This window comes from Nothobranchius furzeri, chromosome 9 (assembly GCF_043380555.1).
Source record: "Nothobranchius furzeri strain GRZ-AD chromosome 9, NfurGRZ-RIMD1, whole genome shotgun sequence".
Lineage (NCBI taxonomy): Eukaryota > Metazoa > Chordata > Actinopteri > Cyprinodontiformes > Nothobranchiidae > Nothobranchius > Nothobranchius furzeri.
The window spans coordinates 27,009,463-27,028,178 of record NC_091749.1 but is presented as its reverse complement, the minus strand read 5'-3'; the positions used below and the strand labels follow the sequence as shown (position 1 = coordinate 27,028,178).

Sequence of the window (18,716 nt, the reverse complement as noted above, 5' to 3'; positions counted from 1 at the left end):
CACATTTGCGCGTGCACTGAACTGCAGAAACGATGCTGCTCCGCTTGTTAGGAGGGTTTCTACCCTTAGGATCTAGGAGTGATTTTTGGTTTAAAACACAACAGAATTTCTCTGCTACTCTAAACATGAATGCAGTTACAACATTCTTCATCTTGTTTTTCTTTTCTCCTTCATTGAAGCGCTGAATTCCCAACCCTTGATCAGAACTGCAGAGGTCTTTTGGAGCAGGGGTGAAATGTCTGAGCAACAAAAGAAGCTCTGGATAAATGAGAACCTAAACCAACTTCAGGACAGCCGTTTTAGCTCTGAACTTGTAGGTAAAAAGCTTCTCCTCACCCATATACAGAGCATACTATTATTATATCATGAGTCAGAAAGGCAAACGGGCTACATTTAACCATGAGTAACAAGAGAATTAAGAGAAATGATTGAATAAACATGAGTCAGATCTGTCATTAAAGGGATTATGAGCTAAATGTTGGGTATTAACAAATGACATCAGTTTTTCATCCAATATTCTCTATTTCAATGGATCACGTCAAACAAGGTTAGTGACTTATAGGGATAATCCACACCTTCTAAAGTGTGTTAATGTGGAGCGGTTATAAACGTTTAGTAGGGGGCAGCAGTAGCTCAACAGGTTGAGCGGGTTGTCCAGTAATCGGAAGGTTGCAGGTTCGATCGTGGCTCCGGACAGAGAATTCTGCTGTCGTGTCCTTGGGCAAGACACTTAACCCACCTTGCCTGCTGGTGGTGGTCGAAGGGACGGTGGCGCCTGTGCTCGGCAGCCTCGCCTCTGTCAGTGCGCCCCAGGGCAGCTGTAGCTACATCGTAGCTCATCACCATCAGTGTGTGAATGTGTGTGTGAATGGGTGAATGATACACTGTAGTTTAAAGCGCTTTGGAGTCCTTACTCTGAGAGGCGCTATACAAGTGCGGGTCATTTAACACATTTAGTATCTTACCTGGTAGCTCTTTCAATGGCACTGGCTAGTCACAAGCAGGTTCAGAAACAAGATTCCACATGGAAATTAGCTGCAGAGCTAGCCACCGCAGCATTCATTTTTCTCCAATTTAAAATTATTTACAGGTTGTTAAATATTTTTTTCAACAGGAAACAGATTGTTGTTTTTGATCTGTAAACAAAAACCATTTTAAAAACATCTGAACGAACCATTTGTAAGGTGAGTCTTGGTGCTTTATGTGCTTTGTCATTCTCTATATTCTAAAACCATCAAACATGACTAGGGCTGAAACGAATCATTGAATGGTTTGATTTATTAAACTCCTCAAATCAGTTTTTACTGATTTGAAGCTTCTTTAACTGTGCGCACCGTAGTCTGAACACATTTTACTGGTGCACAATGTGATCATCTAGGTGCTATGGAGGAAAATAGAGAAACCAGCAATGACAAAAACCATTGTAAAAGGCAGAAACGCCCCAAACTTTGGGATCAGGAGTGAAACCACGGGCAGACTGACTAATGATTATGCTAGAGGGTAGCACGCTCATGACAATCAAGTGGGATTCAGAAAAAACATGATGGTTGTGAATGACCAAACTCTTCAAGCGGCAGAAAAATCCCCTCCATCCTGTTTATTTGTGGATGTCTGCAGCCGTGTGGAGCAGAGCCGCTGCAGCTACCCGGAGTCAGGTTGTTGCTACCGCAGCAGGGTTATGGCAAGCCATTGTAGCATGAAATTCACAAACGCTTCTATCTTTGAATATAATTTGGATTGTATTATGTTGCCACCCCATACATAAAAACAAACATATACCACCATTTCATTGTTACTACAATAAATTAAATGTTAGCATTTCCAGTCACCTACTACTAGAGATGGGTACCTCTGACATCAGAATCGATACGGTATCAATTCCTAATACCTACAAATCAATACCGGTACTTAAAGGTACCAATTTTCGATACTTTTCAGTGTTTAATAATTATTTTAATGACTTTTTAAATTAAATATATATTATTTTCCTAATATATAACCATATTTGATAAATATCATGATAATAACATACAACAGTTTGTATTTTATTTTGTTTGTGTATTAGTTTCTAAATAGTGCAAAAACAAACCCAGCTCCATGTACTCCTAATCCTCTTCAATCCCCTCTGGAATAAATCTGATGAGGAGACCCACTGAACATGTTATCGAAATAAATAACTTCTACATATCATATGTGGATCCACTGAGAAATGTTATTTAGACTAAGATGAGTGATATTAATACAACCTAAAATGTTAATGAAACATCGGTCACATTTTTCCAAAAATGTTTATTAACTATAAATATCAGCTGGGAAAGAGAGAACTAGATAAAACCAATTTATTACGTATTATTGACCCTTATATAATTTGGTTGTTTTATTTTCATTATTTTAGCATCAGACCACAATCTGGTTCCACTTGAAACATTATGAAATAGGTTATTCGATTAATCGACAGGGTTTCGGTAGAATATTCAAATAGTAAAATATTCGATAGCTGCAGCCCTAAACTTGAGCACAAATCTGGTGTTTTTTTGCCTAAAACTGAGTAGATCTGGACTATGGCTGTGAAGGAGAGAGCTCTTCTCCTTGAACATGGTACAGTAAGAGAACAGTGGCGCCCATCTGGAGGATTATTTGTCCAGCAGCCGCAGTGTGTCACATCCTGTATGAAAACCTCGTGTACTACTTAAGCACTGGAGACAGGGCCGTAACGAACGCCGCTCTGTGTAATCAACTGTGTAAACGCAGCTTTGTAATTAAGACACAGAAAAGCTCTCCCCTAAATTAGGTCGTCAAGGTCAAGATGAGACGAAGCAGATGCTTTCAAAGATACACACTACACACATGTACACAAGAACACGTAGGGTGTTTCTGTGTTAAGGGTAAACAAATAAACCCTGTGCTTCATATCCATAAGATCACATGTGTTGCTGTTCCTCGATTAAAGTCTTCATCAAGTTTATTACAGAGTGAAATGTCTCCCTCCGGATTCAAAGTCTCTAGTGATTAACAGATTACAGTTATTAAGCCCCCAGAACTGAATCAAACACTTCCTGGTGTCTTCTACTCTAATAGAAAAGATGGAGATGTGTTTGCTGTTCAGGGTGCAGAAGGCTTTCCTGGGACGGAACACACATTTTAAATGTAATACAGTGATTAACTGCCGGTTGCTCTAATGCTAACCTTCATTTAGCCGCTGAAATGCTACAGACTCACCTTATCTGCCTGCCTCATGTAACAGTAGAGGATCCCTCTCATGCACTTGATAGCAGAGTGCTCCAGTTCATGGGTTCGGCCCAAGTCGTCATCGATACGCCTGGAGAACAGAGAGAAAGCTTCAACAGGCAGCTCAGGTGTGGTTCCGATCTTTTCAGTGGTTCTGTGGAATGGTAAAAATGGTAAATGGCCTGTATTTGATATAGCGCCTTCAAGAGTCCTGCGACCCCCCAAGGTGCTTTACAACACAATCGGTCATTCACCCATCCACACACTGGTGGGGATGAGCTACAATAATGTAGCCACAGCCTCTGAGCGGGGCACACTGACAAGAGGCAAGTCTGCCGAACACAGGCGCCACCGGTCCCTCTGAGCACCACCAGCAGGCAAGGTGGGTTAAGTTTCTTGCCCAAGGACAGTGATAAACTGAGCGGGGCTCGAACCTGCAACCTTCCGATTACGAGGCAAGCATGTAACTCCTGAGCCACTGTTACCCCACGTGACTGTGGGTGACGGTTCTTTGAACTAACTCAGATTAGTTTTGACTGGATTGTTAGGCTAACAGCTACTTCGAGTACGACCAAAGTGGATTACTGCCAGTTTAACAACTTTTATCACCAAACTTTCAAAAAAAAAAGTCTATTTTTTTTTTTTTTTTTTTTTTTTTTTTTTACCGTGTCCTGTCTGGCTGTGAAGCAAACAAAATTGATGTCTGAATGCTGGTAACAAGCCTTACAGATTTACTCTCAGGTGGAGCACCAAAGCGTCTGCTTTTAATGTCACGCCTGATGCTTAAAACTTTATTAGGCCCGAGCAGCGAAGCGCTGCGAAGGCCTATTGTATCTGCTCCGTTTCTTTTTTAGGCCCGAGCAGCGAAGCGCTGCGAAGGCCTATTGTATCTGCTCCGTTTATTAGGCCCGAGCAGTGAAGCTGCGAAGGCCTATTGTATCTGCTTCGTTTCTTATTAGGCCCGAGCAGTGAAGCTGCGAAGGCCTATTGTATCTGCTCCGTTTATTATTACGCTTTCTTTCTTTCTTTTTTCTTCCGCGTCTTTGACTGGCCTTTAGGGGGTCTTAGCATATCCAAAAAGTCACCAAATTCTGGCCCAATATTGAAAGTGCGTGAAATTTACGTATTTCACTGGCAATGTGAAAGTTCATAAAAGAATGGCTGAACAGCGCCCCCTAGAAAGTGAAAAATACCCCTCTCCATAAAGCTTAGTTTATCGTACAGTTATGAAATTTGGTACACTTGTAGAACTCAACAATACGCACAGAAAAGCCTCTTGCATCCATGGTCAATATCAAACAGGAAGTCGGCCATTTTGGACTAAAGTGGCCATTTTGACCCTGTTTCGGCCATTTCTTGGGTCTATATTTGGTTGAACAGTTTGGTCATTTTTCGCATGATCGTCTCAAAAATAGTGTGCGATCGAACAGAAGCGACGGACGATTAAAATGAGACAATAAAATTGACTTTTCGTAAATACTGAAGGGGCGGGACCAGGCCTCAAAGTTCGAGCACTCGCCAAAAAAATTCAAATTGCTATAATTTCATAAATGAAAGAATTACAGTTAAAGTAACTTTCTATGGACAATCATCATCGCCCCCCGAAGACAAATGAATGGTCAATTGATGATGTCACATAAGCCCCGCCCCTTCAGGACTTAAAAGGTCAAGTTTTACTGGGAAATTTTCCAAAATTTGCCCTTTCAAATAATCATCCCAAATTTGTATCAGGTAACTGAAGACAAGTTGGGGTTGCTTGGCGTCACTTTATGGGAGTTTTATGCAGAAGGCGGGGCTGTGGCGGCGCGGCGAACTCAGGCGTACCACTTAGGCCTTACGTTTGCCTCCCATTTCGTCATTTCTAGAGATATCGCCACGAAACTTCTTGTGAGTGATCCTAGTCCGGCCCCCCAAAAAATCTGATGTGACATTCCGGTGGGCGTGGTCTATTTGCTGAAATAGCGCCCCCTAGGACCATTAAAACTGACAGCCCCAAGCCATGCTTTGACTGAGGATTACGAAATGTGGTACACTAATGTGGTGTCTCAGGACCTACAAAAAAGTCTCTTGGAGCCAAGTGCAAAGTCGCACAGGAAGTCGGCCATTTTGGTCCAAGTGCGTGATTTAGTGGTTTTCGCACACGTTGTTTGGAGAGTGATGCTCCGTCGCCCTTTTCACCAATCGCCTTCACACTTCTGCTATATACTCTTAAGACATAGATGAAAAAATTCAACCGTCGGATTTTAAATAAGTATAAAGGTGTGGGCGTGGCTAAGCCTCAAACTCTGACTTGTCGCCACGCCACTCTTTTTTTCACAGCTCCCTATTGGACTCCTTTTATCCAATCACCACCAAACAGTGGCAAATAGCAGCAGACAAGTTGAGGTCACTAGGTCTATAGTACTGGCAGGTTTCGAATAAAGGCGGGGCTTTGGGAGCATGGCGAAATTCGCCATCACGCCATGGAAATACGTTTGTCTCTCATTTCTTCAATCATTGTGACATTGCCACACAATTTCTGATGAGTGATCCTACTCTGACCCCTAATATAATTGGACAGCTGAAGTTTGTGGGCGTGGCCTATTTTCCAAAACAGTGCCCCCTAGGACTATTAAAACAGTCAGCCCCAAGCCATGCTTTGACTGAGGATCACAAAATTTGGCACACTAATGTAGTGTCTCAGGACCTACAAAAAAGTCTCTTGGAGCCAAGCGCAATGTCGCACAGGAGGTCGGCCATTTTGGTGCAATTACTCAATTTAGTGGTTTTCGCACACGTTATAAGGAGAATGATATCTCCTCGCCCTTTCCACCGATCACCTTCAAACTCCTGCTATATACTCTTAAGACATAGAGGAAAAAATTCAACCGTCGGATTTTAAATAAGTATAAAGGTATGGGCGTGGCTAAGCCTCAAACTTTGACCAGTCGCCATTACTTTATTTGACTTAATAACTCCCATGTGCATGATCAGATCAATTTCATACTTTGTCTGTGTGATCACTGACCACATCTGAAGACAGTGACAATGTGGACAGCTGACATCACCTAAGCCCCGCCCCCTGACTAAAGGAAGTCTATTGTTTTATGGTGAACTGCCCATATTTGTCCCCTCTAATTTAGTCAAGATGACACTAAGGTCATGCACTGTCTTCATGATGTTGTAATGACCATTCAGATCTGATAGCTTTTCAGAAAGTGAGGGGCTTTGATGCCATGGCGATTTCTGGCGTGACGCTGTGACCTTACGTTTGACTGTAACTTCCACAAACAGCCTCCGATTTGCCCGAGACTGAACATCACATCACCAGTGTGGTAAAGATAGAGTATCTCCTAGGGGTGAGACATGTAATGGTGGGCTCAGAAGGGATGCTGAGTCAGGGTGAGGTGTGGACGAGGAGGCCTTTCACGGTTTCCGGTGTTGGGGTGGCTGACTTTCTGTTCCGACAGGCATGCCCTGATGCCCTCGGCTGCCGGCCAGGATGGAGAAGCGCGGAGCCAGGTTTGGAGAGCGTCGGGGATGGAGCGGAGGGGGTGCTGAAGGAGGGCGAGCAGCTTCGCTGCGAGGGCCGAACGACGCTGCTTGCAGCTTTAATTAGGCCCGAGCAGTGAAGCTGCGAAGGCCTATTGTATCTGCTCCGTTTATTATTACGCTTTCTTTCTTTCTTTTTTCTTCCGCGTCTTTGACTGGCCTTTAGGGGGTCTTAGCATATCCAAAAAGTCACCAAATTCTGGCCCAATATAGAAAGTGCGTGAAATTTACGTATTTCACTGGCGATGTGAAAGTTCATAAAAAAATGGCTGAACAGCGCCCCCTAGAAAGTGAAAAATACCCCTCTCCATAAAGCTTAGTTTATCGTACAGTTATGAAATTTGGTACACTTGTAGAACTCAACAATATGCACAGAAAAGCCTCTTGCATCCATGGTCAATATCAAACAGGAAGTCGGCCATTTTGGACTAAAGTGGCCATTTTGACCCTGTTTCGGCCATTTCTTGGGTCTATATTTGGTTGAACAGTTTGGTCATTTTTCGCACGATCGTCTCAAAAATAGTGTGCGATCGAACAGAAGCGACAGACGATTAAAATGAGACAATAAAATTGACTTTTCGTAAATACTGAAGGGGCGGGACCAGGCCTCAAAGTTCGAGCACTCGCCAAAAAAATTCAAATTGCTATAATTTCATAAATGAAAGAATTACAGATAAAGTAACTTTCTATGGACAATCATCATCGCCCCCCGAAGACAAATGAATGGTCGATTGATGATGTCACATAAGCCCCGCCCCTTCAGGACTTAAAAGGTCAAGTTTTACTAGGAAATTTTCCAAAATTCGCCCTTTCGAATAATCATCCTAAATTTGTATCAGGTAACTGAAGACAAGTTGGGGTTGCTTGGCGTCACTTTATGGGAGTTTTCTGGAGAAGGCGGGGCTGTGGCGGCGCGGCGAACTCAGGCGTACCGCTTAGGCCTTACGTTTGCCTCCCATTTCGTCATTTCTAGAGATATCGCCACGAAACTTCTTGTGAGTGATCCTAGTCCGGCCCCCAAAAAAATCTGATGTGAAATTCCGGTGGGCGTGGTCTATTTTCTGAAATAGCGCCCCCTAGGACCATTAAAACTGACAGCCCCAAGCCATGCTTTGACTGAGGATTACGAAATGTGGTACACTAATGTGGTGTCTCAGGACCTACAAAAAAGTTTCTTGGAGCCAAGTGCAAAGTCGCACAGGAAGTCGGCCATTTTGGTCCAAGTGCGCGATTTAGTGGTTTTCGCACACGTTGTTTGGAGAGTGATGCTCCGTCGCCCTTTTCACCAATCGCCTTCACACTTCTGCTATATACTCTTAAGACATAGATGAAAAAATTCAACCGTCGGATTTTAAATAAGTATAGAGGTGTGGGCGTGGCTAAGCCTCAAACTCTGACCTGTCGCCACGCCACTCTTTTTTTCACAGCTCCCTATTGGACTCCTTTTATCCAATCACCACCAAACAGTGGCAAATAGCAGCAGACAAGTTAAGGTCACTTCGTCTATAGTACTGGCAGGTTTCGAATAAAGGCGGAGCTTTGGGAGCATGGCGAAATTCACCATCACGCCATGGAAATACGTTTGTCTCTCATTTCTTCAATCATTGTGACATTGCCACACAATTTCTGATGAGTGATCCTACTCTGACCCCTAATATAACTGGACAGCTGAAGTTTGTGGGCGTGGCCTATTTTCCGAAACAGTGCCCCCTAGGACCATTAAAACAGTCAGCCCCAAGCCATGCTTTGACTGAGGATCACACAATTTGGCACACTAATGTAGTGTCTCAGGACCTACAAAAAAGTCTCTTGGAGCCAAGCGCAATGTCGCACAGGAGGTCGGCCATTTTGGTGCAATTACTCAATTTAGTGGTTTTCGCACACGTTATTAGGAGAATTATATCTCCTCGCCCTTTCCACCGATCACCTTCAAACTTCTGCTATATACTCTTAAGACATAGAGGAAAAAATTCAACCGTCGGATTTTAAATAAGTATAAAGGTATGGGCGTGGCTAAGCCTCAAACTTTGACCAGTCGCCATTACTTTATTTGACTTAACAACTCCCATGTGCATGATCAGATCAATTTCATACTTTGTCTGTGTGATCACTGACCACATCTGAAGACAGTGACAATGTGGACAGCTGACATCACCTAAGCCCCGCCCCCTGACTACAGGAAGTCTATTGTTTTATGGTGAACTTCCCATATTTGTCCCCTCTAATTTAGTCAAGATGACACTAAGGTCATGCACTGTCTTCATGATGTTGTAATGACCATTCAGATCTGATAGCTTTTCAGAAAGTGAGGGGCTTTGATGCCATGGCGATTTCTGGCGTGATGCTGTGACCTTACGTTTGACTGTAACTTCCACAAACAGCCTCCGATTTGCCCGAGACTGAACATCACATCACCAGTGTGGTAAAGATAGAGTATCTCCTAGGGGTGAGACATGTAATGGTGGGCTCAGAAGGGATGCTGAGTCAGGGTGAGGTGTGGACGAGGAGGCCTTTCACGGTTTCCGGTGTTGGGGTGGCTGACTTTCTGTTCCGCCAGGCATGCCCTGGTGCCCTCGGCTGCCGGCCAGGATGGAAAAGCGCGGAGCCGGGTTTGGAGAGCGTCGGGGATGGAGCGGAGGGGGTGCGGACAGAGGGCGAGCAGCTTCGCTGCGAGGGCCGAACGACGCTGCTTGCAGCTTTAATTATTTCTTTCTTTCTTTTTCTTCCGCGTCTTTGGATGGCCTTTAGGGGGTCTTAGCATATCCAAAAACTCACCAAACTTTGGCCCAATATAGAAAGTGCGTGAAATTTACATATTTCACTGGCAACGTGAAAGTTGGTAAAAAAATGTTTCAACAGCGCCCCCTGGAAAATTAAAAATACCCCTCCGCTTTGACCTTTTTTCATAGTAGAGTGATGAAATTTGGTACACTTGTAGAAGTCAACAATATGCACAGAAAAGCCTCTTGCACCCATGGTCAATATTAAAAAGGAAGTCGGCCATTTTGGACTAAAGTGGCGATTTTGACCCCGTTTTGGCCATTTCTAGGGTCTATATTTGGTTAAACAGTTTGGTCATTTTTCGCACGATCGTCTCAAAAACAGTGTGCAATCGAACAGAAGCGATGGACGATTCAAATGAGAAAATAAAATTGACTTTTCGTAAATACTGAAGGGGCGGGGCCAGGCCTCAAAGTTCGAGCACTCGCCAAAAAAATTCAAATCGCTATAATGTCATAAATGAAAGAATCACAGTTAAAGAAATGTTCTAAGGACAATCGTCATCGACCTCCGAAGACAAATGAATGGTCGATTGATGATGTCACATAAGCCCCGCCCCCTCAGGACTTAAAAGGTCAAGATTTACTGGGAAATTTTCCAAAATTCGCCCTTTCCAATAACCACCCCAAATTTGTAGCGGGTAACTGAAGACAAGTTGGGGTTGCTTGGCGTCACTTTATGGGAGTTTTCTCCAGAAGGCGGGGCTGTGGCGGCGCGGCGAAGTCAGGCGTACCGCTTAGGCCTTACGTTTGCCTCCCATTTCGTCATTTCTAGAGATATCGCCACAAAACCTCTTGGGAGTGATCCTAGTTCAGCCCCCCACAAAATGTGATGTGAACATCCGGTGGGCGTGGCCTATTTTCTGAAATAGCGCCCCCTAGGACCATTAAAACTGTCAGCCCCAAGTCATGCTTTGACTGAGGATTATGAAATTTGGCACACTAATGTGGTGTCTCAGGACCTACAAAAAAGTCTCTTGGAGCCAAGTGCAAAGTCGCACAGGAAGTCGGCCATTTTGGTCCAAGTACTCGATTTAGTGGTTTTCGCACACGTTGTTTGGAGAGTGATGCTCCATCGCCCTTTTCACCAATCGCCTTCAAACTTCTGCTATAGACTCTTAAGACATAAAGGAAAAAATTCAACCGTCGGATTTTAAATAAGTATAAAGGTGTGGGCGTGGCTAAGCCTCAAACTTTGACTTGTCACCACGCCACTCTTTTTTTCACAGCTACCTATTGGACTCCTTTTACCCAATCGCCAGCAATCTCTGGCGAATAGCAGCTGACAAGTTGAGGTCACTTAGTCTCCAGTACTGGCAGGTTTTGAAAAAAGGCGGGGCTTTGGGAGCATGGCAAAATTCACCATCACGCCATGGCAATACGTTTGCCTCTCATTTCTTCAATTATCGTGCCATCACCACAAAATGTCTGGTGAGTGATCCTAGTCTGACCCCCAATAGATTTGGACAGCTGTAGTTTGTGGGCGTGGCCTATTTTCTGAAATGGCGCCCTCTAGGACCATTAAAACTGTCAGCCCCTAGCCATGCTTTGACTGAGGAGTACGAAATCTGGTACACTAATGTGGTGTCTCCGGTCCTACAAAAAAGTCTCTTGGAGCCAAGTGCAAAGTCGCACAGGAAGTCGGCCATTTTGGTCCAAGTAGTCGATTTAGTGGTTTTCGCACACGTTGTTTGGAGAGTGTTACACCATTGCCCTTTTCACCAATCACCTTCAAACTTCTGCTATAGACTCTTAAGACAAAGGGGAAAAAATTCAACCTACGGATTTTAAATAAGTATAAAGGTGTGGGCGTGGCTAAGCCTCAAACTTTGACCTGTCGCCACGCCACTCTTTTTTTCACAGCTCCCTATTGGACTCCTTTTAACCAATCACCAGCAATCACTGGCAAATAGCAGCAGACAAGTTGAGGTCACTTGGTCTATAGTACTGGCAGCTTTCGAATAAAGGCGGGGCTTTGGGAGCATGGCGAAATTCGCCATCACGCCATGGAAATACGTTTGTCTCTCATTTCTTCAATCATTGTGACATCGCCACACAATTTCTTTTGAGTGATCCTACTCTGACCCCTAATAGAATTGGACAGCTGAAGTTTGTGGGCGTGGCCTATTTTCTGAAATAGCGCCCCCTAGGACCATTAAAACTGTCAGCCCCAAGCCGTGCTTTGACTGAGGATCACGAAATTTGGCACACTAATGTAGGGTCTCAGGACCTACAAAAAAGTCTCTTGGAGCCAAGCGCAATGTCGCACAGGAGGTCGGCCATTTTGGTCCAAGTACTCGATTTAGTGGTTTTCGCACACGTTATTAGGAGAATGATGTCTCGTCGCCCTTTCCACCGATCACCTTCAAACTCTTGCTATATACTCTTAAGACATAGAGGAAAAGATTCAACCGTCGGATTTTAAATAAGTATAAAGGTGTGGGCGTGGCTAAGCCTCAAACTTTGACCAGTCGCCATTACGTTACTTGACTCAATAACTCCCTTGTGCATGATCAGATCAATTTCAAACTTTGTCCGTGTGATCACTGACCACATCTGAAGACAGTGACAATGTGGACAGCTGGCATCACCTAAGCCCCGCCCCCTGACTACAGGAAGTCTTCTGTTTTATGGTGAAATGCCCATATTTGTCCCCTCTAATTTAGTCAACATGACACTAAGGTCATGCACTGTCTTCATGATGTTCTAATGACTATTCAGATCTGATAGCTTTTCAGAAAGGGAGGAGCTTTGATGCCATGGCGATTTCTGGCGTGACGCTGTGACCTTACGTTTGACTGTAACTTCCACAAACAGCCTCCGATTTGCCAGAGACTGAACATCACATCACCAGTGTGGTAAAGATAGAGTATCTCCTAGTGGTGAGACGTGTAATGCTGGGCTCAGAGGGGATGCTGAATCAGGGTGAGGTGTGGACGAGGAGGCCGTTCACGGTTTCTGGTGTCGGGGTGGTTGACTTTCTGTTCTGCCAGACGTGCCCTGGTGCCCCCGGCTGCCGTCCAGGATGGACAAGCGCGGAGCTGGGTTTGGAGAGCGTCGGGGATGGAGCGGAGGGGGTGCGGAAGGAGGGCGAGCTGCTTCGCTGCGAGGGCCGAACGACGCTGCTTGCAGCTTTAATTATTATTACGCTTTCTTTTTTCTTCCGCGTCTTTGGGTGGCCTTTAGGGGGTCTTAGCATATCCAAAAAGTCACCAAATTCTGGCCCAATATAGAAAGTGCGTGAAATTTACGTATTTCACTGGCGATGTGAAAGTTGATAAAAAAGTGGCTCGACAGCGCCCCCTAAAGAGTGAAAAATACCCCTCTCCATAAAGCTTAGTTTATCGTACAGTTATGAAATTTGGTATACTGGTACTACTCAACAGTCCGCACAAAAAAGCCTCTTGCAACCATGGTCAATATAAAACAGGAAGTCGGCCATTTTGGGTTGAAATGGCGATTTTTAGCCGTTTTGGCCATTTCTAGGGTCTATATTTGGTTGAACAGTTTCGTCATTTTTCGTACCATAGTCTCAAAAATAGTGTGCCATCGAACAGAAGCGATGGACGCTTCAAATGAGAAAATAAAATTGACTTTTCGTAAATACTGAAGGGGCGGGGCCAGGCCTCAAAGTTCGAGCACTCGCCAAAAAAATTCAAATTGCTATAATTTCACAAATGAAAGAATTACAGTTAAAGTAACTTTCTATGGATAATCGTCATCGCCCCCCGAAGACAAATGAATGGTCGCTGGATGATGTCACACAAGCCCCGCCCCCTCAGGACTTAAAACGTCAAGTTTTACTGGGAAATTTTCCAAAATTCGCCCTGTCGAATAATCAGCCCGAATTTGTAGCAGGTAACTGAAGAGAAGTTGGCGTTGCTTGACGTCACTTTATGGGTGTTTTCTGCAGAAGGCGGGGCTGTGGCGACGCGGCGAAGTCAGGCGTACCGCCGTGACCATACATGTGCCTCCCATGTCGTCATTTCTATAGATACAGTCACGAAACGTCTTGTGAGTGATCCTAGTCCGGCCCCCCAAAAGATCTCATGTGAACATCAAATGGGCGTGGCCTATTTTCTGAAATAGCGCCCCCTAGGTCCATTAAAACTGTCAGCCCCAAGCCATGCTTTGACTGAGGAGTACGAAATTTGGTACACTAATGTGGGGTCTCAGGACCTACAAAAAAGTCTCTTTGAGCCAAGTGCAAAGTCGCACAGGAAGTCGGCCATTTTGGTCCAATTACTCGATTTAGTGGTTTTCACACACGTTATTAGGAGAATGATGTCTCGTCGTCCTTTCCACCTATCACCTTCAAACTCCTGCTATATAATCTTAAGACATAGAGGAAAAAATTCAACCGTCGGATTTTATACAAGTATAAAGGTGTGGGCGTGGCTAAGCCTCAAACTTTGACCTTTCGCCATTACATTACTTGACTTAACAACTCCCATGTGCATGATCAGATCTATATCAAACTCCGTCTGTGTGATCATTGACCACATCTCAAGACAATGACAATGTGGACAGCTGACATCACCTATGCCCCGCCCCCTGACTACAGGAAGTCTATTTTTTAATGGTGAAATGCCCATATTTGTCCCCTCTACTTTAGTCAACATGACACTAAGGTCATGCACTGTCTTCATGATGTTGTAATGACCATTCAGATCTGATAGCTTTTCAGAAAGGGAAGGGCTTTGATGCCACGGCGAATTCTGGCGTGACGCCGTGACCTTACGTTTGACTGTAACTTCCACTAACAACCTCCGATCTGCCCGAGACTGAACATGGCAATCAACAATCATGCCCTTTATTCAACGAGGCACACACCGTTGGTGAAAGTTGTGTAATGTCACCACAGCGCCCCCTACACACCATTAAAACTGTAATAACTCCTACAGACGAGGTCGTAACTGCACCAAACTTGCTATGTGTACTCACACAATGGCACCCACCACAGTCCTGTGGTAAGTTGTTGATATTGCTTTAGCTCCGCCCCCTGACAGATATTAGGCCCTTAATAACACATGCATGATGCAATTCACACCAAACTGCACACAAATGACTGTCATCAACCTACAAACTTCTTCATGGAATAATTCTTAAATTTGGGACAGCGCCCCCTAGATACAAAAAACCTTTGTAACTTCTGCAAAAAAGTTCCAAACTACATCAAACATTGTGGGAGTCATCACACATCTGCAATCAACACATGTATGTGATCACTTGTTCAATTCACTTTAACTCCACCCACTTACAGCTTTTTGTCTCTAGATGACCCATGCAACGTTTGATTGATTCCAAATTAACAGAAAACCATCTTTGATGACCAAAGATGACCTCTATGGCATTTACTTGTAAATGGTCACAACGCCCCCTAGATGGGTTCAAACTTTATTAACTTCTAAAGTCAAAGTCAGAATGGCATTATACTTGGCTTGTGACATCACGTGACTGCACCAAACACATTGATGTGGTTGTTGATTCAAATCCCTGTAGCTCCGCCCCTTTCAGCTCACTGGCTTTAGATAACACACACAACGTCCGTTTGATGCCAAAATAACAGAAAACTGTCCTTGTCAACCAAAGCTGACCTCAATGGGATTTTTCTGTAATTGATCACAGCGCCCCCTAGATAACTTTAACTTTCGAAAACTTTAATAAATATGGGCAAAAAAGCACTAAAGTTGGTCTGTGTCATCACACCAACAGTGTGCTAAAGATAAAGTATGCCCTAGTGGTGAGACATGTAATATAATGGTAGGCTCGGAGGGGATGCTGATTCAGGGTGAGGTGTGGATGAGGTGACTGTTAGCTTTTCTTGGTGTCAGGGTGGTGGACGTTTCAGTCCGTGGACGTGCCCTGGTGACCCGTGCTGCCGGCCAGGACGGAGCGGCGGGGAGTTGGGTTTGGAGAGCATCGGGGATGGAGCGGAGGGGGTGCGGAAGGAGGGTGAGCATCTTCGCTGCGAGGGCCGAACGACGCTGCTTGCAGCTTTAATTAGGCCCGAGCAGCGAAGCGCTGCGAAGGCCTATTGTATCTGCTCCGTTTATTAGGCCCGAGCAGCGAAGCGCTGCGAAGGCCTATTGTATCTGCTCCGTTTCTTTTTTTTCTTTCTTTCTTCTTTTTTTTTCTTTTTTTTTCTTCCGCGTCTTTGGACGGCCTTTAGGGGGTCTTAGCATATCCAAAAACTCACCAAATTCTGGCCCAATATAGAAAGTGCGTGAAATTTACGTATTTCACTGGCAATGTGAAAGTTGGTATAAAAGTGTTTCAACAGCGCCCCCTGGAAAATTAAAAATACCCCTCCGCATTGACCTTTTTTCATAGTAGAGTGATAAAATTTGGTACACCTGTAGAATTCAACAATACGCACAGAAAAGCCTCTTGCACCCATGGTCAATATCAAACAGGAAGTCGGCCATTTTGGACTAAAGTGGCCATTTTTACCCCATTTTGGCCATTTCTAGGCTCTATATTTGGTTAAACAGTTTGGTCATTTTTCGCACGATTGTCTCAAAAATAATGTGCGATCGAACAGAAGCGATGGACGAATCAAATGAGAAAATAAAACTGACTTTTCGTAAATACTGAAGAGGCGGGGCCAGGCCTCAAAGTTCGAGCACTCGCCAAAAAAATTCAAATTGCTATAATTTCATAAATGAAAGAATTACAGTTAAAGTAATTTTCTATGGACAATCGTCATCGCCCCCCGAAGACAAATGAATGGTTGATTGATGATGTCACATAAGCCCCGCCCCCTCACGCCTTAAAAGGTCAAGTTTTACTGGGAAATTGTCCAAAATTCGCCCTTTCAACTAATCACCCCATATTTCTAGCAGGAAACTGAAGACAAGTTGGGGTTGCTTGGCGTCACTTTATGGGAGTTTTCTCCAGAAGGCGGGGCTGTGGCGGCGCGGCGAAGTCAGGCGTACCGACGTGGCCTTACGTTTGCCTACCATTTCGTCATTTCTAGAGATATCGCCACAAAACCTCTTGTGAGTGATCCTAGTCCAGCCTCCAAAAAAATTTGATGTGAACATCCGGTGGGCGTGGCCTATTTTCTGAAATAGCGCCCCCTAGGACCATTAAAACTGTCAGCCCCAAGCCATGCTTTGACTGAGGATTTCGAAATTTGGTACACTAATGTGGTGTCTCAGGACCTACAAAAAAGTCTCTTGGAGCCAAGTGCAAAGTTGCACAGGAAGTCAGCCATTTTGGTCCAAGTACTCGATTTACTGGTTTTCGCACACGTTGTTTGGAGAGTGATGCTCCATCGCCCTTTTCACCAATCGCCTTCAAGCTTCTGCTATATACTCTTAAGACATAAAGGAAAATTTTCAACCGTCGGATTTTAAATAAGTATAAAGGTGTGGGCGTGGCTAAGCCTCAAACTTTGACCTGTCGCCACGCCACTCTTTTTTTCACAGCTCCCTATTGGATTCCTTTTACCCAATCAACAGCAATCTCTGGCAAATAGCAGCTGACAAGTTGAGGTCACTTGGTCTGCAGTACTGGCAGGTTTCGAAAAAAGGCAGGGCTTTGGGAGCATGGCGAAATTTGCCATCACGCCATGGCAATACGTTTGCCTCTCATTTCTTCAATTATCGTAACATCGCCACAAAATGTCTGGTGAGTGATCTGAGTCTGACCCCCAATAGAACTGGACAGCTGAAGTTTGTGGGCGTGGCCTATTTTCTGAAATAGCGCCCCCTAGGACCATTAAAACTGTCAGCCCCAAGCCAAGCTTTGACTGAGGATCACGAAATTTGGTACACTAATGTAGTGTCTCAGGACCTACAAAAAAGTCTCTTGGAGCCAAGTGCAAAGTCGCACAGGAGGTCGGCCATTTTGGTCCAAGTACTTGATTTAGTGGTTTTCGCACATGTTGTTTGGACCTTGATGCCCCGTCGCCCTTTTCACCGATCACCTTCAAACATCTGCTATGTGCTCTTAAGACAAAGGGGAAAAAATTCAACCGTCGGATTTTAAATAAGTATCAAGGTGTGGGCGTGGCTAAGCCTCAAACTTTGACCTTTCGCCATTACATTACTTGACTTAACTCCCATGTGCATGATCAGATCGTATATCAAACGTTGTCTGTGTGATCACTGACCACATCTGAAGACAATGATAATGTGGACAGCTGACATCACCTATGCCCCGCCCCCTGACTATTGGAAGTCTAGTTTTATGGTGAAATGCCCATATTTGTCCCCTCTAATTTAGTCAACATGACACTAAGGTCATGCACTGTCTTCATGATGTTGTAATGACCATTCAGATCTGCTAGCTTTTCAGAAAGGGAGGGGCTTTGATGCCATGGCGAATTCTGGCATGACGCCGTGACCTTACAATTCAATTTAATGGTGAGCTCAGAGGGGATGCTGAGTCAGGGTGAGGTGCGGACTAGGAGGCCATTTGCGGTTTCTGGTGTCGGGGTGGTTGACGTTTCTGTTCTGCCAGACGTGCCCTGGTGCCCCGGGCTGCCGGCCAGGCCGGAGCGGCGCGGAGCTGCGAGGGCCGAACGACGCTGCTTGCAGCTTTAATTAGGCCCGAGCAGTGAAGCTGCGAAGGCCTATTGTATCTGCTCCGTTTATTATTAGGCCCGAGCAGTGAAGCTGCGAAGGCCTATTGTATCTGCTCCGTTTCTTCTTATTAGGCCCGAGCAGCGAAAGCGCTGCGAAGGCCTCTTGTTTTTGCTCTGATTATTATTATTTTTTGTTATTCCGTGCCCCCTTTGAACAGCTTTTTGGGGACCTTAACATACCCCAAAACTCACAATATTTTGCACACTTGTCAGGCCTGGTGAAAAATTTGATATTTTAAAGGTCCCAAAAAAATCGCAAAGAAAATGGCTGAACAGCGCCCCCTACAAAGTGAAAAAAACCCCTCTCCATAAAGCTTAGTTTATCGTACAGTTATGAAATTTGGTACACTTGTAGTACTCAACAGTCCGCACAGAAAAGTCTCTTGCAACCATGGTCAATATGAAACAGGAAGTCGGCCATTTTGGGTTGAAATGGCGATTTTTTGCCGTTTTTGCCGTTTTTAGGGTCCGTTTCTGATTGGATTGCTCGATCATTTTTCGCACGATCGTCTCAAAAATTGTGTAAAATTGCTCAGAAGGGATGGGCGAACAAAATGAGATAAGGATTCTGAGTTTTCGTATAT

The 18,716-nt window shown here is 44.5% G+C and overlaps 1 protein-coding gene across 10 annotated transcripts in view; it reads right to left on the bottom strand.

Moving 5' to 3' along the window:
• The window catches only part of phkb (phosphorylase kinase, beta), a 218,366-nt gene that overhangs the window by 144,351 nt on the left and 55,299 nt on the right, over positions 1 to 18,716 (bottom strand). For all 10 annotated transcript variants that reach the window (XM_070554730.1, XM_070554736.1, XM_070554729.1 and 7 more), the window contains one exon: positions 3,220 to 3,319. In XM_070554730.1, the coding sequence (XP_070410831.1) occupies positions 3,220 to 3,319 (100 nt within the window). The remainder of the gene's footprint in view (positions 1 to 3,219; positions 3,320 to 18,716) is intronic.